This window comes from Balaenoptera physalus, assembly GCF_965194825.1.
Source record: "Balaenoptera physalus genome assembly, chromosome: 1".
Classification (NCBI taxonomy): Eukaryota; Metazoa; Chordata; class Mammalia; order Artiodactyla; family Balaenopteridae; genus Balaenoptera; species Balaenoptera physalus.
In genome coordinates, this window is record NC_138882.1 from 150,921,929 (window position 1) to 150,948,783 (window position 26,855).

At 37.8% G+C, this 26,855-nt stretch overlaps 2 protein-coding genes across 8 annotated transcripts in view; one reads left to right on the forward strand and one right to left on the reverse strand.

The window, feature by feature from the left end:
• The window catches only part of TCEANC2 (transcription elongation factor A N-terminal and central domain containing 2), a 38,982-nt gene extending 37,470 nt beyond the window's left edge, over positions 1–1,512 (reverse strand). Inside the window, exons 1-2 of one of the 3 annotated variants that reach the window (XM_082430884.1) lie at positions 776–1,512; positions 233–444 (exon numbers count right to left, since the gene is read on the reverse strand). In XM_082430884.1, the coding sequence (XP_082287010.1) occupies positions 233–256 (24 nt within the window). In that variant the 5' untranslated portion in view covers positions 257–444; positions 776–1,512. The remainder of the gene's footprint in view (positions 1–232; positions 445–775) is intronic. The other 2 variants (XM_082430885.1, XM_082430883.1) reach the window with 2 other exon arrangements.
• A 415-nt stretch (positions 1,513–1,927) lies between these two features.
• TMEM59 (transmembrane protein 59) lies at positions 1,928–26,675 on the forward strand. Of its 5 annotated transcripts, none has more exons than XM_082430474.1 (9): positions 1,959–2,289; positions 6,256–6,288; positions 7,307–7,412; positions 8,842–8,936; positions 11,518–11,670; positions 13,262–13,343; positions 14,222–14,306; positions 16,906–17,014; positions 26,038–26,675. In XM_082430474.1, exons 1-9 carry the CDS (start codon positions 2,098–2,100, stop codon positions 26,191–26,193), a joined length of 1,011 nt encoding a protein of 336 aa, XP_082286600.1. In that variant the 5' UTR covers positions 1,959–2,097; the 3' UTR covers positions 26,194–26,675. The 5 variants fall into 5 exon arrangements, with proteins under 5 accessions (XP_082286603.1, XP_082286600.1, XP_082286601.1 ...); XM_082430475.1 differs by having other exon boundaries at positions 14,225–14,306; XM_082430478.1 differs by lacking the exon at positions 6,256–6,288 and adding an exon at positions 5,931–6,001 and having other exon boundaries at positions 2,170–2,289.
• The last annotated feature ends 180 nt before the right edge of the window (positions 26,676–26,855 follow it).

Genomic DNA, 26,855 nt, shown 5'->3' on the forward strand with positions numbered 1-26,855 from the left:
AAGTTTGGCAGTCAGCAGCATGGGAAGCCTTAAGATGAAAAAGATCACCCTGGCCAAATACATAAAATGTGACAAAGCTCTGGGGAGCACAAACATTAGTCTAGAGGAGAAAATAGGAAGCAATAAAGGGAACCGAAAAGAAAAGTCAGTAATGTAGGAGGAGAGGTTCAAGAAGACAAAGGGAACTAATTACAAACGGTTTTTTGTTTGTTTTTAGTGAAGTAATAATTACCACTAATTGGGTGCTTATATCCATTGATTCACTGTTGGTTGTCTATCCTGTATCTATTCCTTGCCTCTTCCTTGCTAACAGAAATCAGACAGTTTGAGGTTGCAAAGAGTATTTTAACAGTCTCTCTTCCAGTCTCAGCTGTCGCTGTGAAGGCCATGTGATACAGTTCTGGTCAATAGGATATGAAGGTACGGTATCATCACCCAATCTTACTGAGTTTGTACAGGGAACACAAAATCATATTTGGTACTTTAACATTCCATTTAATAGAGAAGAAAATTTTGCAAAAGAAGAATAACTTAGGGGGCTTATCCTACCAGCTAGCAAAACATACCACAAAGTCAAAGTAATTAGAAGAGTGTAACGTAAGTGCAGGAATTGATAAACAAGGTATGGGGGAAACAAACCTGGAGTGGTCAGGAACACTCTGGGGAGGAGGCACAGAAATAAGTAATTCATAGGTCTTCCATAGTAGAACTCCTCCAGACCTCCTGGCTATCACAGTCCTTTGCACATTTTCTCCACTCCCAGATCCCCTCTCACCTTCAGAGATTCAATCGTGGCCTGCTTGTAAATCTTTCCTCCAGGAGCTTTCTTCTGAGGACTATTCTGGATTCTGGGTGTTCGAAGGACGAATTTATCCATTGCTAGGGGACTCCAACTACCTTCACGTGTTTGCACCGTGTTCTGCTCAAGAAAGAGGGCAGGTTCTAAAACGTCATCAAAGCTTCTGTGATGTGTGTTCCCTAAAGTGACACAATTGGGTTCTACACACTCTGGAAGCATTCCTGAATTATTAGGACTCTTGGGTGCAATTCACAGGAAGATTTCCTCCTGAAAAAGAAACATCTTCCTAAAAAATGAAAACTGTATACAATGATGGGTCTACTTCCTGAATTAGGAGGTGCCTAGCTTTCAGAAGTGCACACTGTAGAGGGGCTTCCAATACTGGGCCAGGCGTTGAACCTGGTGACTTCTAAAGCCTCTTCCAACTTAGGTTGGGTTGTGGCAGGGTTAGAGTTACCCCGGGTTCTATGAAGCTGTCTTAATTACCGCACCATAGCCACAACCCCAAGGGTTCCCCTAGTAACCAATAACCAACAACCTCCTCCAGATCTCAGCAGGGTCCTCACAGCAACCAGTCATCTCCAGGAACTACTCCGTGGTCAAAGGACCCTAACCACGACTGTCCTGCTCTGATCCCAGAGCAAAGGGAACCACCACCTTCCTCTGCCCTCAGCACTCAGGAGCCCAGGAAGGGGAAGCCTAACAACGATGTCATGTGAGACCCACCAGGAAAACAGCCCTGCCAGCAGCTGGGCCTCTCCAGAACGCACCCTCTGAGGGCCCAAGCCTAGACCTTGGGGGTCAGAACTAAACCGACGCTTCCTTCCACGGCTACAATTTCTCGTTTGTGGCTCAGCCAGCCGGGAGATCACCGACGCCCGTCAGCGGGGTGGAGAGGGTGGGTGTGAACCAAACCACATTCCCCAGAATACACCGCGAAGGGGCGGGCTCGGGCGCACCTAGGACGGCTGTAGTTCTCCGAGACCAACTTTCCCAACCCACTGTGCACCTCCCGCCTACGGAGAACTACATGCCCCAGCGTGCCTCGCGAAGCTAAGGTGTCGCTTCGCTCTAGTACTCGCGATGTTTGGACCCACTTCCTCTCGCCAACCTAGAAGTTCGTAGACCTAGAGGTGGGGCTAGAGGCGGCAGTTTCGGGCGGGTCGGGGCGGAGCTGAGAGGACGGAAGAGGCGGAAGCAGCGGCCCGCGGGACTGGGAAGGGGCTGGTCCCGGAAGGAGGAGGAAACCTGAAAAGAAAACAGCAACAAGCTGAGGTGCTGTGACAGAGGCAAACAAAATGGCGGCGCCGAAGGGGAGCCTCTGGGTCAGGGCCCAACTGGGGCTCTCGCCGCTGCTGCTGCTGCTGACTATGGCCCTGACCGGAGGCTCGGGGACCGCTTCGGCTGAAGCTTTTGACTCGGTCTTGGGTGATACGGCGTCTTGTCACCGGGCCTGTCAGTTGACCTACCCCTTGCACACCTACCCCAAGGTAGGGCCCGTCCAAACCGGGCTACAACCCTTCCGTGGTCTCCCATCTTTCCGCTCTCCCGCACCTCTGTCGGCTCTGGGAGCCTGACTGTTGAATCCACCCTTCAACCGCTGTCTCCCATCTGTGTGGCTCCTGTTTTCTTCCCTAATCTTACCCGCACCGCGCTTCTGCTGTAATTACCGGAAGTTTGTGCCGCACCTACCCTGTAATAGGCTGGGGACACAAAAAAATAAGCAAGACACAACCCCTTTCTCTGGGGCCTTGCGAGGCAGCAGGGGAGACGAACACTCGGAGGGGGAGGAGTATCCAGATGATTAATGCGGGGTCCTCACCTTCCAGGGACGGCGGGGGGGGAGGGGGGCAGTTGCAGGTACGCCAGCCCAGAAAATGTTAACTCTTAACCCCTGTTCCCTGAGCACCTCTCTGGGCTGGGAGCCTGCAGTCTGTTCCTGGAGTGAAACAAGTAGACAATTCCACCATAGTATGAAATACATCAAGGAGTTGGGAGACGCTCAGGAAGGGCTTTCCGCCTGTGTTGAGTAACTGTACAAGGCGCTCACACTGGGACTGGAATGGCTTAGAGAAAAAGCAGTTAGGTTGCTGCATTCAGAGAACTTACCATTCAGTGCAGCAGAAGACAGAGGGAATAAGTGGAGTGGGAAAGAAATGAGACTGCCCTTCGTAGGGGGATCACAACTTACAGACAGAGTGACCCCTCCTCCCCTCCTTGTCCGCCCTCAGGTGCTGCCTTTCCTTTAATTCCATTCCGCTAATCGAGTTGTTTTGCAGCTTCTAGAAGAACTGTTGACTCAACATCCTAAATTGCGTGGTGACTCCCCCACCCTTCCAAATATATAATTTGGGTATATCATCCTTCCTCCCCCGCCTTTCCTTATGAGAGCTTTTGCTGGTCTTTTTGCCCTTGCTTTTCCTTCATCTTCCCTATGCTGTATGCTTAACTGTGTGGCTAGCCCTCTTTGCTCTCTCAAACTACAAAGTGACAGGTTTAGGATGTTCCTTATTGGCAAGTGCTTTCAGGCTTTTGAAATTCTGAAGTTCTAAATGCTATCACTGCCCGTATGTTTGTTTACTGCTGGATTTTACATTGCTTGAGGATTATCAATTTTCAAGAAAAAGTGTGGGAGAGGGGATTATCAAATTTTCAGTCAGAGACAAATATAGCAGTCAAGAGAGAGAAATGAGGAATTCTGACTTCCAGACTTTCAAATCCATGTGTACTGCTCCTGGATACATTATTTTTTTCTCTTCTTATAAACCTCTCATAAGTAAGAGGATTGTATGAGGAAACTAATATTGACTTGGCCTGGAATTGGGCAGAGACTTATTTTGTATCTTTCTAGTGTTTGGATGTGTTGGTTGTTTTGGTTTTTTTTCCTGAGATTTTCCTAGCAAATTTGTAGTTTTTTGAATACATATGCTGCGATAATAAACAATTTAAAAGGATAAACATTTCTGAAACCTCTAGGTATTTTTATAATATCCACTAGTTTCTAACAATTGATGTGATATCTTAAGTGTTTTTTACTTATTCAGTAAAGCTGTTCTCCCCAGGAACTCTAAATCATCTGGCTCCCTGTGTGTCCTGGCCTTAAAATTTATTAACTGTCTGCTCTCTGTTAGCCAGTATGATGGGAGATTTACCTCCATTATCCCCAATTCTCACCCTGCAAAGTTGGGTTTTACAGTTGAGGGAATCGAGGCTCTGAAAGGTTCAGTGACTTGCCCAAGGTCACATAGCCAAGAAGTAGTGGAGTAATAGGAATTCAGTCCTAAAACTGGCTGTATTATGGTGCCTTCTGTTAATAAAGTTGTATTATGACAAATATTTAATTTACTTATTTCACTGATGTCTGTCAGTCCTCCTTCAAATTATTGTGCTTTACAGTTCAGGGAAAAGCAGTGTGTGTTATAAGAAATTAGATGAATTTACAAGGTCCTGTAGCCTCTCTTGGTCTGGTATTTGTGACTGGCAGATAGAGCTCTCATTTTAATGACTCTTTTTCAGAATTAATTATTTGTTTCAAGAAAGTAGGATACTTTACTTGTTTGTAAGTAGATACTTAAAATTATTATATTTTACCCTTTAACTTTCCTCAGAAGTATAATTGCTTAACTTGTCTGGGTCCAAATGCAGGAGACATAAGTCATGTTAATAACAAAGATAATTATAGAGGTAGCCTGGTCATTTTTTAACAGAGTGTGGGCTCTGGAACCATACAAACCTGGGTTCCATTCCCAGCTTCATTTTTTTTTTTTTTTAGTAAATTGATTGATTGATTGATTGATTGATTGATTTTTGGCTGAGTTGGGTCTTTGTTGCTGCACGTGGGCCTTCTCCAGTTGCGGCTAGCAGGGGCCACACTTCCTTACGGTGCGCGGGCTTCTCATTGCGGTGGCTTCTCTTGTTGCGGAGCACGGAGTCTAGGCGTGCAGGCTTCCGTAGTTGTGGCACAAGGGCTCACTAGCTGTGGCTCGTGGGCTCTAGAGGGCAGGCTCAGCAGTTGTGGCGCACGGGCTTAGTTGCTCCGCGGCATGTGGGATCTTCCCAGACCAGGGCTCAAACCCGTGTCCCCTGCATTGGCAGGCGGACTCTAACCACTGCGCCACTAGGGAAGCCCCCCAGCTTCACTTTTACTATCTGTGCGTCCTTGCTGATTACTTAACTTATCATGACTTCATTTTGTCAACTATAAAAAAAAAAACAAAAAAAACACCTCACACCTTGCAGAGCAAGTGTGAGGATTAAAGATAGTATACATGGCACTCTTAGCACAGTGCCTAACACGTGGCAATAGATAGTTATTTCCTTTGCCCAGTGTCATAAAACCAATTTGGTACATACAGTATATTAGTAATACTGAATAAGAGGGAGAATAGTTAGCCTGACTTAGCTCAGGATAAGAAAATGCATGTAAAATCTATGGATAGTAGGGTTCCTTCTTTAAGGAGGATTCATTAAGTTTCCTTCTAATTATTTAGCTGGTATTCAGTTTGGTGGGGAGCACCATTTCCTTGTGTTCTAAATTAGGGAAGGTCTATTTTATATAAGCTTGCCAGTCACTTTGGATACATAGGGCATGAAATATTATCTAGAACATGAAACACTTACTTGGAATAAGGTTATGATTTTTAATAGCTATCAATTGAGTGCCTGCTCTGTGCCAGGTATCCTGTGATACATTAAGTGTTAGCACCATGCCTGGCACATTATGAGTGCTCATGAAATATATTATTAATGTTATGTCTACTTATTAGTTAGTATAGCATAATGTTAATTATGTAGATATAAGATAATATATAAATAAAATAATAAAGTATAAAATAAAATCCTCATATTTCAAGATTGGCATATGAATATTGTCACTGTTTTACAACTAAGGAGTTGAGGCTGAGAGAGATTAAGTCCCTTGCCCAAGGTTGTACAGAATAAGTGGTGAGGCTGAGCTTCTAACCAGGGCTAATTCCTGAACCTAGGCTCTTTCACCATGCTACAGTCTCTTCTGAAAATGGTACTGGAGGGCTTATTGGATTGGTTTAACAAATGAAAACATATCTGAAAATGAAATGGTATGCAGTATAGCTCATACTAATGAGCTCATGCTTCCCCTATGCAATATAAGGAAATATGTGGTGCTCCAAAGACGTAAGAGAATTCTTCCACTGTTTTACAAAGCCTGCAAAAGCTACTCAGGTATGAAATTTATTTTAATTGCTAACTCTTTCAATTTCACCATAACAATAAATGCAGCTAGAACTGAAGTCCAAAAATGCACTACCTTCAAAGTTGTGTAATAAAGCTTGTTTAATATTAGACTGCAGCCATCTCCTCTTAATGGATTGTTGCTGCTACATAAATTTTACTAATCCTGCTGGAAAGAAATGCATACCTTTGTATTCCGTTGGTTGCTAACTGGTATATGCACATGCTGTTTCCTTCCTTATTAGGTGCCTGCCAGTTTGTACACAGTGAACTACACAGTAAGTTGAGGGGGCTCCCCCACATGTACTGGTTTGTTTCAAATACTATACATTTAACCAAAGAAAAGCCTGTTGAAGACGCTGTCATTAGTCTTATTAAGCAGTTCACATTTTCCAGCGATGAAGAGTCTTTCCTATCTTGAGCTCTCACACATATGCAATGATGCTTATAACTGTTGTTTTCTATTTTTAAAACCAATTATTATGATTAACACTACTACCATTTATTGAGCACCTTCAGTGTCCCGGGCACTGCACTAGGAATAGCTGTCTTCCAGCATTATTGAGGGGTTTGGAGATAATTTATAGCTTTTATTTCCTTTTTGAGATTTAGATATGTAAAGTAACTTGTACACACTGACCTAAAAGGTTTTATTCCAAGTCTGGCTGATTCCAGTGGCCTTTCCCATATGTCACATGTTGGCCTTGTTTGTGTTCTCAGTTCAGGTAAACCAAGTTTAAAAAAATCCTTTCATTTAAGCATTTTTTTAGATGTATACCTCACTTTGTGGGGGCATTTATGGCACTATTTGCCACGTGAAGCTAGTCGTGATACTTTTCCTGATAAGCCTGATGATTCGTATAAACATTTATGTGGCAGAAGTACACCATTGGTCCCTAAAGTACTTGTTTACTCATTTCTACCTCTATTAAAGTTCTGATTATGTCACTGTTATTTTTATTTTCAACTTTTCCCCCCAAAATATGACTATGGAATATGGGAAAAGGGTGATGTTTTTACCCACTAGGTTTGTTTCTTGGATATCACTTTTATTATTTATTTATTCATTAGTTTATTTATTTATTTTGGATGTCACTGTTAAAATAAGAAACTAAAACTTCTTTGTATGGCAAAGGTCTTGGTATTACCTGGCTCCTATCATTTTTCTTTCAGTCATAAATCTTTTGTTGGACAATTATAATAAACCCTATTAACTTTGCTTTCTTTTTGACCTTTTTTCCCCCTGAAGGAAAAATGCTAGTTTTTGGTAATCCTCCCTGTTCTTGAACTCCCTAGGAAGAGGAGTTGTACGCATGTCAGAGAGGTTGCAGGCTGTTTTCAATTTGTCAATTTGTGGATGATGGAATTGATTTAAATCAGACCAAATTGGAATGTGAATCTGGTAAGATGCTATGCTAATGACATCAGCAGTATATAACATTGGTGTTTTCTTTGAGTTGTGTTATGCTTTTTATGTGTTTTCCTCAGAAGATGACAGGCATACTGTTTAAACTATTCATCCAGCATACTTTAATTATTATGAAGTTAAACTTTTTAGTAGCTACTGCTAGAAATTTCATGGGCTTTAAATTTCATCTATTTTTTGAGACAATGTTTATTTTATGCTGTGGATAGGACACCTTTGTTTAAGTAAGCATTTGGTTTAGACAAATGCAATAGTAATTACCCTTCTTATAATTCATCACTACCTTTTCAATGGATGGTATAATTTTCCTAAGCCTTTCATTCATAGGCTAGTTGACTTAGCTCCAAGTTTTTTACTGAATCAGGCCTTTGACTCAGTATTTAATAGTGTATTCTTTGTGGGTCATGCCAATAAAAGAAGTAACCAGAGTTTTTGTCGTCTCTTAAACCACTATTCTTACCTTTTACCAAAAGTGATGTGTTTAATAAAATAAACCTGTAATCAGGACAAAATTGACATTTAGCTTTTTAAAGAACTGTAATGGAATTTTCTCCATTCATTACCTTACACTGTTTATTCAGTGTAGCAGGAGGTACCTTTCTCCCTATCACTATGCCAGTACTCACATTTAGCCTCTGTGATATCATAAACTTTTTTTATGGCTCAGTCTCCTAAATGGCCATCTTTATATGTGCATAATGCGGTTCAGTTTATTATCTAGCACCTTTGGGAAGTATATTACAAATGCATGACTGGGTGGAAAGAAAAATAAAATTGTTATAGTGGTGAAGTGTTATATCACAGGAAAGAAATGGCTCTAGTGAACTAAATGAAGAGTATATATGGTAGAGACTCATTCCAACTTTAGAATCCTGCTGTGGAACATTTTCTAAGTTCAGATTTCTCAGAATTTAGGATGTTAGACTGATTGCTTTGTTTTATTTTTCCTTACCATGTGAATACCCTTGCTTCTCAACTAAGTGATTCAGTTCCTAACAGTAATATCATATATTTGTGTAAATTACTACAGTATATTATTATGTTCAACTCCATGAAATAGGTGGTGGTAGTTCAGTTTTAGACATACAGAAATCAATAGAGAGGTTAAACAGCTCCACCTAGGTCACATACACAGCCAACAAGTGGTGAAGCCAGAATTTCAGGATGCCAGTTCAGTGTTTTTTCCACTATGCAAACCTTAGCTATGAGGATCACCTCATATGAATGTCATCATGTAGCCAGAGCCTGAGTATGTAATTAATAGATTTATACCTGGAAGATCTGACTTGTGGGAGGCAGAAGATATGGAGTTTTATAAAATTTCTTTATAAGATGCCAATGTTCTCTCCCTTTTCTTTCTCTCCTTCTCTTTTTTTCTTGTAATTTGACTGTTTTTCTCTTCCAGCATGTACAGAAGCATATTCCCAATCTGATGAGCAATATGCTTGTCACCTTGGTTGCCAGAATCAGCTGCCATTTGCTGAATTGAGACAAGAACAAGTACGAAACAATTCTGCCTTTCAGAAATGACTGCTTAGATCGCACTTTGTATTGAAATGTATATTGCCCACACGATCCTATTTTAGTGTTGTATTTTATAATTAGTCTTCAGCAAACAAATGATATGTTTGCAAATAGAAAAGTCAATTGATTTAATTACTTTTGTATAATGCTTTACTGTTAAGAGGTATGTTCACACCTATAATCTCATTTTGGTTTTTTTCTCGGTCCAGTGACAATATTATCCCCATTTTGCATATGAAAAAACTGAGGCTCAGAAAAATTGAGAGTTCCTTTTTTTCATCCCATCTGCCATTGCCTTAACTCAAATCATCATTATTTCTCATCTGTATTACTAAATTAAATTCCAATCTGTTTTCCCACTTCAGCCCCCTCTAGTCCATCCTTTAGTCTGTGTCCAGATATTTATTTTCTAAATGGAAGTCTCGTCATGTCATTCTCCTATCTTACATACTTCAGTAGCTCCCCATTACATACAGGTTTAAGTCCAAACCACTTATCACAGCCTGGCTCCTGATTACCTCCTCTATATCATCTCTTATAATTCCCCACCCCTCATACTCTATCCAAACATGCTGGGAAAAGTTTTTTAATTTTATTAACTCTGGCATAGGAAGTACAGCCACATGGTACAAAACTCAAATGGTTAAAAAAAAAAAGTATACAGTTGACCCATAGTACTACTGCACTACATGATCTGCAGTTGGTTGAATTCTCAGATGCAGAATCGTGGATATGGGGAGCCAACAATAATTTGTGTATATGCACAGATTTTGGCACCCCTAACCCCTGCATTGTTCAAGGATCAGCTGTATAATGAAAAGTCTCCTACTTCTGTATCTCTTAGCCACTCCATTTTGCTCCATTAATGTAGCCAGGGTTACCAATGCAGAGGTAATTTATATATATACAAGAATACATGTATTCTTTCTTTTCTAAAATATAAGTAATAAAGAATGTCTACTCATTTTTTTCACTGCATACATGTTTCATTGTATGGATGTATCATTTATTTAAGCAGTCCCTTATTTGTGGACATGTAGGTTGTTTCTAATTTTTTAAATTTATAAATGATGTTGCATATTTTTCACATTTATATCTATAGAATAAAATCACAGGAGTAGAATTGCTGAGTTAAGAGGTATATGCATTTTTAATTTTGAGAAATAGAGCAAAACTGCCCTCCATGGAATTTGTATCAGATTTAAAAATTGACATATAATTCATTCTATAAAATTCTAAAGTGTTCGGTACAGTAGTTTTTAGTATATTCACAAACTGTGCAACCATCATTACTACCTAATTCCAGAACATTTTCATCATCAAAAAAAGAAATCTCATACCCATTAGCAGTCACTCTCCTTTCCTCCTCCTCCCAGTCCTTGGCAACATACTTTTATTACAGTTTTAATTTGTGTTTCTCTTATGAGTAACTTTAAACATAATTTCTAATATTTAAGACCCATTTTTATTTCCTTTTCTCTTAATTTATGTACGTACTGAACAGTTCTTAATGTTTGTAATATGACATTATTTCTTGCCTCTGTCCCTTCTACTCCCCATCTGCTCAGTGAATCCTCTTGACTCAGGGCAGGTGTCATGTCCTTTGCGAAGCCTTCTTAACCACCTCTCACCCTAGTTTGGGTTATGTGCCTTTTCCCATACACATGTATCACCCTGTGTTTCACCTCTGTCCTATACAGATTAAACACAGATATACAGTGATAAGTAAACACACATGGTTTAAAAATCTTAAAATTTATAATCTTAACGAATGCTTGTTTAGTGAACTAATCAATGAATGATTTCACAGCTATTAAGTGGGAAAATTGGATCATGAATACAGGTCTTCTGATTCTAAAAACTCTTCTCTCTTAATACCCCATACTGCCTCTCTTTTGGAATATAGCAGAACAAAAGCTATCCCTAGAGTTCAGCAAGTTGTATCCCACACTTGTGCTCTAGAGGGGCCCACTGCTGCTAAATAAGTCAAGAAGTCAGAATTGGAGGGGAGGTGATACCAATTAATGTAAAAATCTCATCAGTAGCTTACTGTATATAGTCAGCCCATAAATACTTCCCTCACTCGCCCTGTTATCAGATACCTCACATTTTATGATGCATATATTCTTTTGATTGATTTTTCCCTTTTTCCCATTGGTGTTCATTATAGCATGGTTTATTTTACATGAAAGCATTAAAGATGAGAATAGTATGATTTGTCCCTTCCCCTTCTACCTCTTGAGGACTTGCTAATCCTTATTTAATCAAATCTTAAGATTCTCCACATTTTTGGACCTAATTCAAAAGCCTGTTATTTTGATAGAGGTGACAGGTAGCTTATACGTGTGTTTGGTCGCAAATTAAAGGATCCTGGGATTTTTAAGCTTCTCATAGTTAATTTGCATAGGTAATGAAGCGTTTACTGTAATGCTGATGACTATGGTAGAATCACTTAATGGTTTATACTCTGTCCCAATAAGGATTTGATTATGTTGCTCTCTTGAATGTACATATATAAAAAATAATGTATTTCTCATGATTTAATTTTTTTTTTAAGCTCATGTCCCTGATGCCAAAAATGCATCTACTCTTCCCTCTAACTCTGGTAAGGTCATTCTGGAGTGATATGATGGACTCTGCACAGAGCTTCATAACGTCTTCATGGACTTTTTATCTTCAAGCTGATGATGGAAAAATAGTTATATTCCAGGTGATGACTGTGCTTCATAGATTCATTTAAATACTGACAGTAGTAACGTATATGTCTTAAATGAATGTCTTAGTATAGAGCCATGTACTTAGTCCCTTACAAATATTTATCATCAAATAATAATTACTTACTAACCTACATTAAAACATTGGGCATCAGGACCCAATGTGACTTACCCTTCCCTCTGCCCATTGGAAACCTATTTAAAGCCTGTTGTTCCTTATCTTACAAGAACTCTGAATCTGCTAAATTTTAGAGTGGTTAAATTGATAAAAATGAAACCTCTAGATATGAGACATAAGAAAAATTAATGTAGTTTGAATATAAATAATGGTGTGTATTTATATCACATGGATATTAGGGAAAAGCAATAGAACATAATTTTTAGTTGTTAATAGTGCTTTTTCTCATAACTCTTATAAGAGAGCTTGTTGAAGAAGCATATTGCCTTCTAGAGAGGTAACTTTTCTCCTACCTCATTATTTACCATGTGATATGATAATAATAGCTGCTGTCTTTGAAGGTTCATGTGTACTAGGCATTTACATATATTATCTCAAATCTTCAAACAACTTCATGAGGTTGTATTATCACTATTTTATTGATGAGTAAACTGTGAGTCTAACTTATTTAAGGTCACGCTGCCAGTAAGTAACAGAATTAGGCTTCAGACCTGGGTTACTTTAGCTCCAAGGCTCATATACCACCCTACCATGCTGTCTTCCTTTTAATTTGGTTGTTAAATTCCTCAAACTTACCAGCCAACAAATTATGTTGTGATGCTTTCTCTCAGGTAATAATTAAAGTAAACCTTTTAATTATTATTGCCAATTGAGTGGCTTACTATAAGGCTAGTTGTGATTTTTAGCATCGTCCTGAGTCTTGGGTCCCCTGTACTTAATTTGGTAATATGTAAAACACAGAAGGAGTTTTCTCTCTTGAAGTTCATGAATAAGTTCTGTGTCTGAAAGCTACTTAAGTTAAAGCTTAAGTTGATTCTCAGAGCGGAGTCCTCCTTCATTCCTGATTAGAAGTGAGATTAGCTCTGTTTCTCTCTTTATGTCAACTTAAGTGTGGCTATGATGGAGAAAACGCCACTCCAGAGAATCAGTGCTACATGGAAGATGTAAAGTATGGAGAACTGAGCTATAATTTATGAATTACTCATACTTAGGGAAGAATGGAATGTTTCAGATGAGAAAGAATAAAGATAATATGTGTTTAACCAGAAATTTTGGCAGTCTGCTAAATTATTCCTGATCAACCAGAATTAGAACTCAGTTTTGCATGGTATGATACTTAATGTACTATGTTGTAATTTGTCCCTCTTTTTTTTTTTATGTTGTCAGGAAATTAAACTGACTAAATTCTTGATGATGCTCGAAGTCTGTTTCTTTGCAAGGCACTGGATCTAATGTTTAGCAAGTGCAATTAAAATATATTGTGGTTAACATGTTTTATTTTTTATACCATACTTCTGTTACTTTTTCTCAGTTTGAATGTTTGTAGAGATGATATGTTATAGAACTTCCTACTGAGAAAAGCTTAAGAAGAAGTACAAATGACTTAATTGCTTTCATTATCGTTTTAGTCTAAGCCAGAAATCCAGTATGCACCACAGTTGGAGCAGGAGCCTACAAATTTGAAAGAACCGTCGCTAAGCAAAATGTCCTGTAAGTTTTATTTTAAGTAGCTTGGGATTAAAAACATTAACAGTCCAATCTGGTGGTGGTAGAATTGGTTGTATGATTGTTTTTACACTAATGGAAGGTGAATAAATAATTTTTAAAACTGTGGTTCTCAAACCTTAATATGCATTGGATCTGTAGAGTTTGTTAAAGCAATTTCTGAGCCCCACCTCCAAAGTTTCCAGTTTACTAGATCTGGGATAGGACATGAGAATTTGCATTTCTCACAAATCCCAGGATTCTGTTGCTGCTGGTCTGGGGACCACACTTTAGAATCACTATTCTAAAAACATTTAGTTTGCTTTGAAGGATGTTTTGAGTATGAACTAATGAGAGATTCTGGTATCTCCCAACAAACTAACCAAATAGTGAAACTACCCTGAAAATATATTTTTATTCTATTTTTATTTCTATGCTAGAAGAGAATTTAAACTTATAGGAATAGAAAACATCAGGCTAAAACTGCTTACCTTTTAAAATGTGCTAGCTCATACCTTATTTTAGACACTGATTTTATTAACTTTTTAATTATTTTGGTGGGTGGATAATGACAGCACATAACACAAGGCCATCTTTAACTTTAGACTTGAACAAACCAAATTCTATTATTACATTCAGAAATATAATTAAACAGAAAGCATCAATGTCAATAAGAATTTGAAAGTAAAATAGGAAATTCATAATGTTGTATAATATCCACTTGGTTTTTAATGTGCCAGAGGAACTTGCATTCATTATAAAATATGTCAGATTACATTTACAAAAGCAGCTGGATATCTGTACAGTGTATATATCTAGAAGCAGTCATTTGAGACTAGCTTTTGGAAAATAGGATATCATAAACTTGTACCTTATTATTTCAGCAGATCTGCAAATGAGAAGTTCACAAGCACATAGGAACTATCTTGAAGATGGAGAACGTGATGGTTTTTTAAGATGTCTCTCTCTGTATGTATTCATCTTCACTTATGCATATAGGAGATAAAATCTGGCTTGTATCAGAGAGATGCAGTCCTTTTTATTATTTTAGAGTTATATTAGCTGCTCAAAAGTAGAAAACTTTTTTTCACCTTTTACCTTTTCCCTACCAAATCCAAAGTTGTACTTTTGGATATTTTAGTTTGTTTAAAAGGTAATTCTCATACTACTTTAATCAAACCCAAGCGGGTAGTTTTTTTCACAGCACAAAAGCATCCTTGTTCTTATTGGGAGTCTTTGATTTATGTTACGATATGTGCTTCTTCAGACATCTCAGTTAAGCTTTAATTTAATATTTATTGAAAAAAATTCACATATGAGTAGACCCACACAGTTCAAATCCATGTTGTTCAAGGGTCAATGGTATTTACATAGCATTTACATTTTATTAGATATTATAAGCAATCTAGAGATGATTTAAAGTGTACAGGAAGATATGCATAGGTTATATGCAAGTACTACACCACTTTATATAAGGGAATTGAGCACCCTCAGATTTTGGTATGGGAGGGGGCAGCAGTCCTGGAACCAGTGCCCTGGGGATACCAACGGATGACTGTGTGTCTGAATGGTTTGGGGGTTGGATTTTTGTTTTTATCTATATGGCCACACAGGAGGCTACGGGAGGTAGATAAGGGCTATAGATAAAGGAGGGCTTTGTGTTCTATACTGAGTGTCATCTCCATGCCAAGGATTCTTTTTATTTTTTTAATTTAATTATTTATTTGACTGTGTCGGGTCTTAGTTGCGGTGTGGGCTTCTCTCTAGTTGTGGCGCACGGGCTCTAGAGCACCCAGGCTTAGTTGCCCCTCAGCATGTGGGATCTTAGTTCCCTGACCAGGGATTGACCCCGCATCCCCTGCATTGGAACGCGGATTCTTAACCACAACGACCAGGGAAGTACCCATGCCAAGGATTCTTAAGGGTGGCAAGAGAAAGTGGGCAGGCGAGGGTAATTGGTACCTTGTGCCCTCCTGGGAAGGAATATCAGGCCTTCTGAGGGTGAGAAGGGTTTTATCAAAGTATGCATGCTTCTACTCCTCCAAGGAGTTCTGATATGAGCCTTCTCCCTGCAACCACTCCCCACCCCTCGCCAAAAAAAGAGAGAGAAAGAGACAGTAGGCCATAGCACTTGGTGATAATTATCTACTCTGTGTCAGGTACCAGACCAAGCACTTGAGTAGAGAGGTGAACAAGTGTGTATATACTCTAGTGGACTGTTCTGTCTCAAGTGTAACACTTCAGTAGTCCACACTACATGCTTCCTGTAATTTCTTAGAGTAGAAATAGTTTCTTGAGAGGTTTTATCAGATATCAGTAGGGTTATATTAGAACCTAAAAATTAATACTTTTTACTGAATAAACTCTTTAAAGACTGGATAAGGAAATGAGAATTTAAATTTTCCCTTCCTTTCATTGCTAAACTTGCTTTTGACCTTGTACAGAAAAAAAGGCAATTTTTCTCTCTCTCTCAGTATTTTGGATTTTTGTTGCAGTTTAATAAGTTTTATGAAACCTAAGTAATTATCTAATCTTAAGTTACAGTTTATTCTCTTTTTTTTTGGCCGCGACACGCGGCTTGCCGGATCTTAGTTCCCCAACCAGGGATTGAACCTGGGGACCCGGCAATGAGAGCACTGAGTCCTAACCACTGGACTGCCAGGGAATTCCCTACAGTTTATCCTTAATACTGCATTACCTAGCATCTTATTGATGCCTTATTGCCTTTTAACACTTTGTCATGTTTTATGTTATTCTTTTAAAGCTAACATTTTAAAAATAGCTTCACTTTTTCTTTAAATCTTAATCTATAGTTTAGCAAACAATAGGTCACTTATGGAAAAAACTCCAGTTGCTGATTCTTGTAACTGGCCTCTACCCTAAGATATTTTAATCATAAGAAAAATATAACTATATCTTTTTAAGATATGTGCTAATGGATACAGAATGCTTCATAATAGATATGCTCTTGTAAGTTGAAATTCAAGTAAATTGTGCTAAGTTAAATATTTGAAATGTAGTAGAGAAGCTAACTTCTGGAAGCCTGTTGGGAATCCATTTATAAAACAAATGATCATTTCATAATTTACCTATTATGTACCTTAATTCTTTGGAATATTGGGTTTTCTTAAAGCAAGTATTATCTTAATACCTTGAAAAATAATATATGACATTTGTGTAGCACTGTACAGTTTATAGGACACTTTGATTTGCCTTATCTCATTTAGTAATTAAAAAAATACCCTTAACAGTAATTTGCTTTAATTTCATATATTTAGTAGAAAGCCAGTATGTCTGATTTTTTAATTTATAAAAGTAACGTAGCCATGTTATAGAAACTTGAGTAATGGAGGAAAGGACATCATATCACCCTAATATAATAGCTATTATAATATTTTCTTCTATAAGTATGTTTTTTAAAATAGTTTTAAAGGTAGTACACATAAAGTTTTAATTATATTATTAAGTAAGTACACAAGGTTGATTGCCTGTAATTGTTAAGAGCCTCCTATTTTTTATATTATGCAATTTTAACATAACTAATTGTTGATTTTTTTTTTTCCCCCAGTAACTCCGGCTGGATTTTAACCATGACTCTTGTCCTCTCCGTGATGGTATTGCTCTGGATTTGTTGTGCAACTGTTGCTACAGCTGTGGAGCAGTATGTTCCCTCTGAGGTAAATTTAATTCCAACTCTTAGGCCTTTTGAAGACTGAGCCATATGATTTGCTTTTTTTAATGCCTTATTGGTTTAGCTAGAAACACAAAACCTTTCTACTAATAGAATGAGAGAAGATTTGGTGGTTTTAATCACACACCGGGGTTGGCACACATGAGAATTACAGGTTCGCAGCACAAGAATCACTTACCAATTTTCTGTGATGCTAACTACCATAATGACCAGTGTATGCCGGCTGATTTGAGTACAGTGTCTCTCTTCTCCCTAGATCTTTGAGACTGAAAAAAACCCATTGACATCAGTTTCTAAGGTGATATATAAGAAACAAGACTTGTAGAACTACTTAAAATTTTAAATTTAACATTGCCACAAATGTTAAGGAATAATTGCTGCTTTAGAAGCAGCAAGGCTAGAGCTTTTGACTTTGAGTAATGTGTTCTGGTATACCCTGAAAGAGATGGAAAACTGTCTTGACTTTCTTGGTAATTAAAATTTAACTGGCTCAAGAAACATACTGTTAAGGTAAAGGATTTTTGTTTCAGAAAAAAGGTCTAATTTCAGTATGGTACTGGCACAAAAACAGAAATATAGATCAGTGGAACAGGATAGAAAGCCCAGAGATAAACCCACGCACATATGGTCACCTTATTTTTGATAAAGGAGGCAAGAATATACAATGGAGAAAAGACAGCCTCTTCAATAGGTGGTACTGGGAAAACTGGACAGCTACATGTAGAAGAATGAAATTAGAACACTCCCTAACACCATACACAAAAATAAACTCAAAATGGATTAAAGACCTAAATGTAAGGCCAGACACTGTCAACCCTTAGAGGAAAACATAGAACACTCTATGACATAAATCACAGCAAGATCCTTTTTGACCCACCTCCTAGAGGAATGGAAATAAAAACAAAAATAAACAAATGGGACCTAATGAAACTTAAAAGCTTTTGCACAGCAAAGGAAACCATAAACAAGACCAAAAGACAACCCTCAGAATGGGAGAAAATATTTGCAAATGAAGCAACTGACAAAGGATTAATCTCCAGAATTTACAAGCAGCTCATGCAGCTCAATATCAAAAAAACAAACAACCCAATCCAAAAATGGGCAGAAGACCTAAATAGACATTTCTCCAAAGAAGATATCCAGATTGCCAACAAACACATGAAAGAACGCTCAATATCACTAATCATTAGAGAAATGCATCAAAACTACAATGAGGTATCACCTCACACCAGTCAGAATGGCCATCATCCAAAAATCTACAAACAATAAATTCTGGAGAGGGTTTGGAGAAAAGGGAGCCCTCTTGCACTGTTGGTGGGAATGTAAATTGATACAGCCACTATGGAGAACAGTATGGAGGTTCCTTAAAAAACTAAAAATAGAACTACCATATGACCCAGCAATCCCACTACTGCGCATATACCCTGAGAAAACCATAATTCAGAAAGAGTCATGTACCACAATGTTCATTGCAGCTCTATTTACAATAACCAGGACATGGAAGCAATCTAAGTGTCCATTGACAGATGAATGGATAAAGAAGATGTGGCACATATATACAATGGAATATTACTCAGCCATAAAAAGAAACAAAATTGAGTGATTTGTAGTGAGGTGGATGGACCTAGAGTCTGTCATACAGAGTGAAGTAAGTCAGAAAGAGAAAAACAAATACCGTATGTTAACACATATATGTGGAATCAAAAAAAAAAAGAAAATGGTTATGAAGAACCTAGGTGCAGGACAGGAATAAAGACGCAGACGTAGAGAACGGACTTGAGGAAATGGGAAGGGGGAAGGGTAAACTGGAACGAAGTGAGAGAGTGGCATGGACTTATATATACTACCAAATATAAAATAGCTAGCTAGTGGGAAGCAGCCGCATAGCGCAGGGAGATCACCTCAGTGCTTTGTGATCACCTAGAGAGGTGGGATAGGGAGGGTGGGAGGGAGACCCAAGAGGGAGGCGATATGGGGATATATGTATGTGTATAGCTGATTCACTTTGTTATAAAGCAGAAACTAACACACCATTGTAAAGCAGTTATACTCCAATAAAGATGTTTAAATAAATAAATAAATAGAAATAAATAAAAACAATGACTTTTGAGCTCTAAAAAAAAAAGTCTAATTTGATGAGTCAACTTAGCTTTCAAGGAAGGAAAATTATTTATATAACTAAACATAAGATAATAAATTCTACTGACATCAGATCCAACTGAAATAAACTTTAGTTCTCATATGCCTCCAGAATGCAATAGAAAAAGAGAGAAAAGAAAAAGGAGGGAAATTTGAAGAATGGTATGGATTAGCAGAGACAGGAGGGTGGACAATATTCCCAGGTACAGACAAGAATAAGCTACTATCAGGGAAGGACTGTAAGCAGCTGACTTGATTAAAAGAACTTAAATTAGGAAATTAAACCAAATGAATAAAGTTAGACAGGATTGGGAAGAACCTTGAATTGTGGAAGTGTTAGACAATGGGTAAATTTCTGTAGAACTCATCTGTTTATGACATGATCTGAACATCCTCTTGCTAATTACCTATTTGTGTTCTTGTTTAGTTCTGATATCCATATTTTAATCATTTTATTGTTCCTGATAAAGTTGAAATTACACATCTTACATAGGATTGCCTTTGCCTATTACTTGCTTTTGAACTGCCCCATGCACTCTAAATCCTCATGGCAACAAAGCTACAAACCCAGAGTAGTAAATCTTTATTGACACTGTGGTACTTTATTCCTTCCAATAAGCACAATTCCTTCTCTTTACTTCTAGGATGCCCCTTGTAAAAGAAAGATACACGTAGAGATTGGTGTGGTTATTTCCTGGAAAGATTGAATTACTGGCCTCAGGTGGAATTTACCTTGATAAAATCACCACTACCTGGCTTCTGGTTCCCAGGACTACTGACTAATGTTGAGCACTTTCTCCTAGACACCGTTCTAAGCATTTTATATGAATTAGCTCATTTAGTCCTTTCAGTAACTCTGTGAGATGGCTGCTATTATTATCCTCTTTTCCAGATACGAAAACTGAAAGAAAGAACGTATTATTACCCCAGTGTCACATAACTAGTAAGTGGTAGAACCAGAATTTAAACCCAGGTCGTCTGACTCCAAAGCCAGTACCCTTAATTTTTTTTAGTTAACCTGGAATCATCACTAGGGAAGTTGATTATGTTACTTGTATCAGGAGCTCATCTTTTGTGTAACCTCTTTTGACACTAGGAAGTTGAACACCACTGGGACCACATGTTTCATGTTTTTGAGCCAGGATGCTCAAACTCTCTTACTGAAACAGTTCTTAGATGGACATTTCATAGTTTTTCCTCTCTTACCTCCTTACTTGACTTATGGAATTGACCTCCTCTTCTGGTGTTGTTTAGACATAACAGTGCTTCACATTGTGGTTTTGGTTACATCTTACAGACCTGGGGATCTGTCCCTCCCTTTCAGATTACTCTTGATCTTTTTCTTCCTTTTAGATGTTGTCTCTGCTGTGATAAATTTTGTCTTGATTGTATAGCTTTAATTCTGTGAGAAGTTCTTTCCCCTTATTTTTAAGTTGTTTGTAGAACGCCTCGTTGTTCCCACATATGCCCAGGCCCCTGGATCATAAAGCCTAAAGCATCAGAACCATACGTGGAGTCCTGTTGGCAGCTATTACATTCCCTCCTGATATCTGTATATGGGTGTCACTTTCTTTCCCCTCTCTAGAACTCTTCTTCCTGTCCTTAACAATCAAAAGTACGGTGACACCCTCAAAGAGCCTATGCTTTCCTAAGATACATTTTCTAGAAAAATATAGCGAAAACACTCATTTGAATTCACTGCTTTTAGGCTTTACTTTGTATCTGAAACCACACTTTAGCTAAGTAATAATGGTTTTTCAACTATTTTTAATTATAAAAATTCTATCTACTTGGTATAGAATTTATAAAGTTATATATAAAGAAGCAGGAAAAAAAATCACTCATCCAGAACTATTTCATATTGCCATTTTAGTGGATTTGTTTTCACAATTAAAAACTGTATAGGACTTCCCTGGTGGCACAGTGGTTAAGAGTCCGCCTGCCAATGCAGGGGACGTGGGTTCAAGCCCTGGTCCGGGAAGATCCCACAAGCCGTGGATCAACTAAGCCCGTGCTCCACAACTGCTGAGCCTGCGCTCTAGAGCCCGCGAGCCACAACTACTGAGCCCTTGAGCCACAGCTACAGCTACTGAGCCCGTGAGCCACAACTACTGAGCCCACGTGCCTAGAGCCCATGCTCCGCAACAAGAGAAGCCACCACAGTGAGAAGCCTGTGCACCACAACCAAGAGTAGCCCCTGCTCACCGCAACCAGAGAAAGCCTGTGCACAGCAAGAAAGACCCAACACAGCCAAAAATAAATAAATAAATAAATAAAGTATATTAAAAAAAAAAAACTGTATAAACTGGGACTTCCCTGGCCATCCAGTGGTTAAGAGTCCGTGCTTCCATTGCAGGGGGTGTTGGGTCAGTCCCTCGTAGAGGAACTAAGATCCTGCATGCCTCACAGCGCAGCCAAAACAAAAAGGAGAAAAAACAAGCTGTATAAACTATTTCAATATTAATGTTTCTTATTTTAAAATATTGCAGTGTAAATACTCCTTCCCTGGTATTTTCTCCTTTATTTATTGTAAAAGTAGCCGAGAATTTAGCATTAGGAAAGTTATTCAGATTTTCTTAATCAAAAGCCACCTATTTTAAACTTTACTTTCATAAAACCTTTTCATTGATTTTATTATTGGAACATAAGTTACTTCTGACCTCTCTCCATAGTAACATGAGACTCCATTTTAAGTAATACAAGCAATGAGCAATGTTATTTATATTTTGTTATATTATTTATATATATAATCCTATGTGTTTATAGGAAATTATAAACCTGCTGAGAGAATGTTTCTCTTCAGTATGGACCTGGTATCTTGAGCTCAAACATGAAATATAAAAAGCTTCCTTTTCAGTCACTACAAATAAAGCTTAAAATGGTGCTAATAAGGGCCAGGAATGTGGTCTTGGAAACTTATGAGCAGCTTTATTTTTTTTATTTAGGAAAGTTCTGAAATAATTTATCCTTAGCCTGTTTTGTATATAATAGGTACTAATCATATACCATTTGATAGTAATGCCAGAAAGAGTTGGCATTTGTTGATCTTAAAGCAGTATCATTTTGAGTGACTTACAAAGATTTTGATCCTTTTTTCTCCACTGTTTTTCTCTGTTCTTTCACATTTATGATGTCGTTTTTTTGAAACTTCATGAAATAATGCTTTTCTCTTGTTGAGCTGTCTATTTAAGATAATAAAGAGTTGTCATTCACAGCAGTCCTTGTCAGGCAGGTCAGACCTGACTTATAAAAACAAGGTTTAGCAATATTGGATATTCCTTTCTAGAGACCAGGCAGCCTCAGAAAATTGCCAAAGCAACAAATAATAATATAACTGCTACCTCAGTGTTATCTCATTATCTGTTTGCATTCTTTTTTCTTATTTGTCAAGACCATGATCATCTGATTTCAAATGGTTAGTTAAGAAAGGTTTTAGAAGACTTCAAATAACATTCATGTTAGTAAATCACGGACACTTACGGATAACATACTATGTGCTAGGCCCTGTTCAAGAGATTAGAGGTACAATGAAGAATAACATGAAGGTGGAACAAAGTTAAATGTTAAAGGCTGCAACGACTCAAGAAGTAGGGTGGGGGCTTCCCTCATGGCGCAGCGGTTAAGAATCTGCCTGCCAGTGCAGGGGACACAGGTTTGATCCCTAGTCAGGGAAGATCCCACATGCTGTGGAGCAGCTAAGCCCGAGCGCCACAACTACTGAGCCTGCACTCTAAAGCCCACGAGCCACAGCTACTGAAGCCCGCGTGCCTAGAGCCCGTGCTCCGCAACAAGAGAAGCCACGACAATGAGAAGCCAGTGCACCGAAACGAAGAGTAGCCGCCGCTCGCCGCAACTAGTTAAAGCCCACGCACAGCAACGAGGACCCAACGCAGCCAGAAATAAATTAATTAATTTAATTAATTAAAAAAAAAAGTAGGGTGAAACATGTCTTAAACTATAGTAAACATTATTTGTCTAAAAAAAAAAAAGACTAAGAATCTTGCTGTTTAAAAGCTTTAAGTCTCAAGAGAGACAATCAGAAAACGATGTAAATGCCATAGCTTTTTAATCTAAATTCTGTTAAGAAAATGAGTTTTAGAAAAGATTTATGTAACTTATCTAAGATTGCATAACTGGTTAGTGGCAAAGGCAGGCCTAAAGCCCAAATACATACTAATTGAGTTTATTTTTAACTTTTAGAAGTAATACATGTGACATAAAATTGACTTCCTCTTCCTCACTTCTCAGATAAACCAGTCAATAGTTTTTAAAAATTTTTCCAAGCAGTTGCCATTTTACAATTTTATCTTCTATTTTTTGTTTTATCAATTTTAGACATTATCTGATGTCCTCCTACTAAAGGATGAGTTTAGTTCCCTTATACTGTCTCTCACTTCCATCTCTTCAGTTGCTGGGGGGTTTTTTTGTTTTTTTTTTTATATAAATTTATTTATTTTATTTATTTGTTTTTTGGCTGCGTTGGGTCTTCATTGCTGTGCGCGGGCTTTCTCTAGTTGAGGTGAGCGGGGGCTACTCTTCGTTGCGGTGTGTGGGCTTCTCATTGGGGTGGCTTCTCTTGTTGCAGAGCACAGGCTCTAGGCGCACGGGCTTCAGTAGTTGTGGCATGTGGGCTCAGTAGTTGTGGCTTGCAGGCTCTAGAGCACAGGCTCAGTAGTTGTGGCGCACGGGCTTAGTTGCTCTGCGGCATGTGGGATCTTCCTGGACCAGGGCTTGAACCCGTGTCCCCTACATTGGCAGGCGGATTCTTAACCACTGAGCCACCAGGGAAGCCCCCAGTTGCTGGTTTTTATAATGTATATTATTATTTTGTATACTTTTAGTGAGTGCTTTACAAATTTCTGTTGATTCCTCATTACTGCCTTTCCTTCTCCCTTTTCATACTGTCTCAATTTTCATTAATTATTATGATCCTTGACAATAAAATATACTCATTCTTCTGTATATATACTTTCATAGGTTGATCTGAAAAATTAAAATCCACTAGGCAGCATTTACAATATTATGATTATATAAATATTCAGAGTAGAACACTGGTTCTATTAGAACACTGGCAAATATAAACCTGAATTACTTCAAAGTGTTCCCAGGAGAATCTTCCATATATCTGTTTTATGGAACCCATTTTTGTTTTGTTCTGGCTTTCTTCCCATTTTCTAAGTCATCTCAGTTGCTACTGTTTCTTGTATGTTATTTTCTTTCTTGATTTCCTCTTTACTTTTGCTGGACCTCCTTAAGTAATTTTTTTCATAAAGGGTACTTGGGCAATAAACTTCCCAAGGTAACACTTTTGAAAATACCTCTATTGTACCCTTGTATTTGATTAGTAATTTGAGAATACAGAGTAGCCACAGAATCTCTAAACATACTGGTTAGAGGTTATCCATATGCTCCCATCCATTTCTCTGCACGAATTTTACTCTTTCTCCCTGATCTTCTAGATAGCTTCTTCCATATAGATGTTTGAAATCATTTAAACAGTTCCTGGTCGCTGTTTCAAGGTTTTTAAATGTTAGAGTTGTGAAAGTTTTTCTTTCATTGTGCCCCAGAGCAAATTATCACATATTAATTTGGGTTTTAAGGAGGCCTTAGTGTATCAGATCCATGTCCAATCCATCAACCACTGAATTTGTCTTGAAAATATTCTCTTACTGGAAAAGTGTCAGGTACTGGGCCACCTCCTTGGTGCAGGATAGTTGTTGGCTTGAAACAGTAGACAGCAGACCACATCTGAAATGTCTTCAAGTAAGCAGCCGTCATGACAATCACTTTTAGAACATTTTTATCACCCCAAAAAGGAAACTCATACTAGTAGTTACTCCCCATTTCCTCCCAAGCATCTTCACCAGCCATAGACGACCAATATGTGTGGTCTCTTGTGACTGGCCTCTTTCACTTAGCATAATGTTTTCAAGGTTCATCCATGTTGTAGCATGTATTAGTATTGTAGATAGTTAAACTTTTGAAGGTGCTCTTTATTCAGCATCTTCTAAAAGCACCTTTCCAACATCAGGTACTTCTGTGTGGATCTGTCTTTTTAATATAGTCAGTTGCCCTGTCAATAATGTCAGCACTTCAGTTTTTAACTTACAGAATCAGAGATTTATTGCCATATGCATTAACAACAAAATCTATCCCATTTGTTAGTAAAAACTTTTCATTTTCTCTTTTTTCCTTTAGGAGATAGACCTATATCTAAATAGACCTACTCTCAAAAGATATTAGACATTTCCATTATACTTCAGTGAGTTTTATGACATTTGCACTGATTCTGTGTTATGCTTTCATTCTTTCGTTTTAGTATCTATCTTCTTGGATATGTTAGTAATAATTTGAGCTTTTATATGTTTCTGAAGACCTTTCTATCAATGTTAAAGTATTTCATGTACATTCTTTGTTCTACTCACAGCCTTTTAAAATAGTACATACCATTTTCCATATATGTTAATTTAGAACATTTAGTAGCAGAGAAACTTACCCCAAATCATTTGACCACTTGGTTGGAGAGCTAAGATCTTAAAGGAATTGATCACTTAAGGCATCAAGCATCCAGAATCCATGCTCTTGTATGACCACACTTACTCCATTTAAACCTGAGCAATTTTTCTTGATGCTCAGTTGTTAACGTCTAAGTATTTTAAGTCAGTACATGTGGAAAAGTTTTCTTTGGCCATCCACTGGGAACAGAATCACGTATCTGTTAACACTTTGAGTAAAAGCATTTTTGAGGATGTTTATAGAAATTTTTTTTTTTTTTACCAAATAACCACAGATTAAATTGCTATTTGAAGACTTACTTGGAGAGGTTCCTAATTATCCAAATTGCTAATGTTCATTGATTGTTTTTTGCAGAAGCTGAGTATCTATGGTGACTTGGAATTCATGAATGAACAAAAGCTAAACAGATATCCAGCTTCTTCTCTTGTGGTTGTTAGATCTAAAGGTGAAGATTATGAAGAAGCAGGGCCTCTACCTGCAAAAGTGAATCTTGCTCATTCAGAAATTTAAGCTTTTTTTTTTTTTTTAAGAAAAGTGTATAGACATCTAAATTTCCATTCCTCATAGTGCTTTTTAAAATGGTTTCATTGGCTATAGGACTTAAAAATCACTATTAAATGCAAATAAAGTTACCCAAATCTGTGACGACTGTATTTGCTGTAACTTTACCTGTAATTTTTTTCTAATAATTTAAGAGATGGATATTTGGGATTGTATTTTTATTTTACTAATATCTGTGCTATTTTAATTATTATTTGCATTGTTTTTGTTTGTTTCCTTTCTTAGCCAAATTCTGTGAGCTGATCATTGTTCTTCCCTACCTCCTACCATGTCAATCACCTTAGTTAATAAGCGGAATACTCAGTAGGATATGACACTCCTGCTCAGCAATGGCCCACAACCTGTAATTTGAAATTTAGTAGAAAATGCCCTTTAATACACTACATTTTCAGTTGTATTGAACTGAAATCATTAAAATTTTATTTGAATAATTATGTGTTGAAATTTGAGTTAATATACTCCTAATTTTCCAGATCTTCCCTTTCACCCCTACCCAACCCAGAAGATAATTAGGAAATGTTCTATGTCTGTTTATTGCTATATGATGATCAGGGAGCAAATTAAAGCAAAAATGATTCTCTCACAAATGCATTTTATGTTATTTTGCACAG

Coding starts and splice junctions, on each gene's coding strand:
- TMEM59 (XM_082430474.1), top strand. CDS start 2,098: ATGGCGGCGCCGAAGGGGAGCCTCTGGGTCAGGGCCCAACTGGGGCTC. Junction 8,937..11,517: donor CTGAATTGAGACAAGAACAA/GTACGAAACAAT, acceptor TTTTTTTTTAAG/CTCATGTCCCTGATGCCAAA. Junction 14,307..16,905: donor TTTTTAAGATGTCTCTCTCT/GTATGTATTCAT, acceptor TTTTTCCCCCAG/TAACTCCGGCTGGATTTTAA.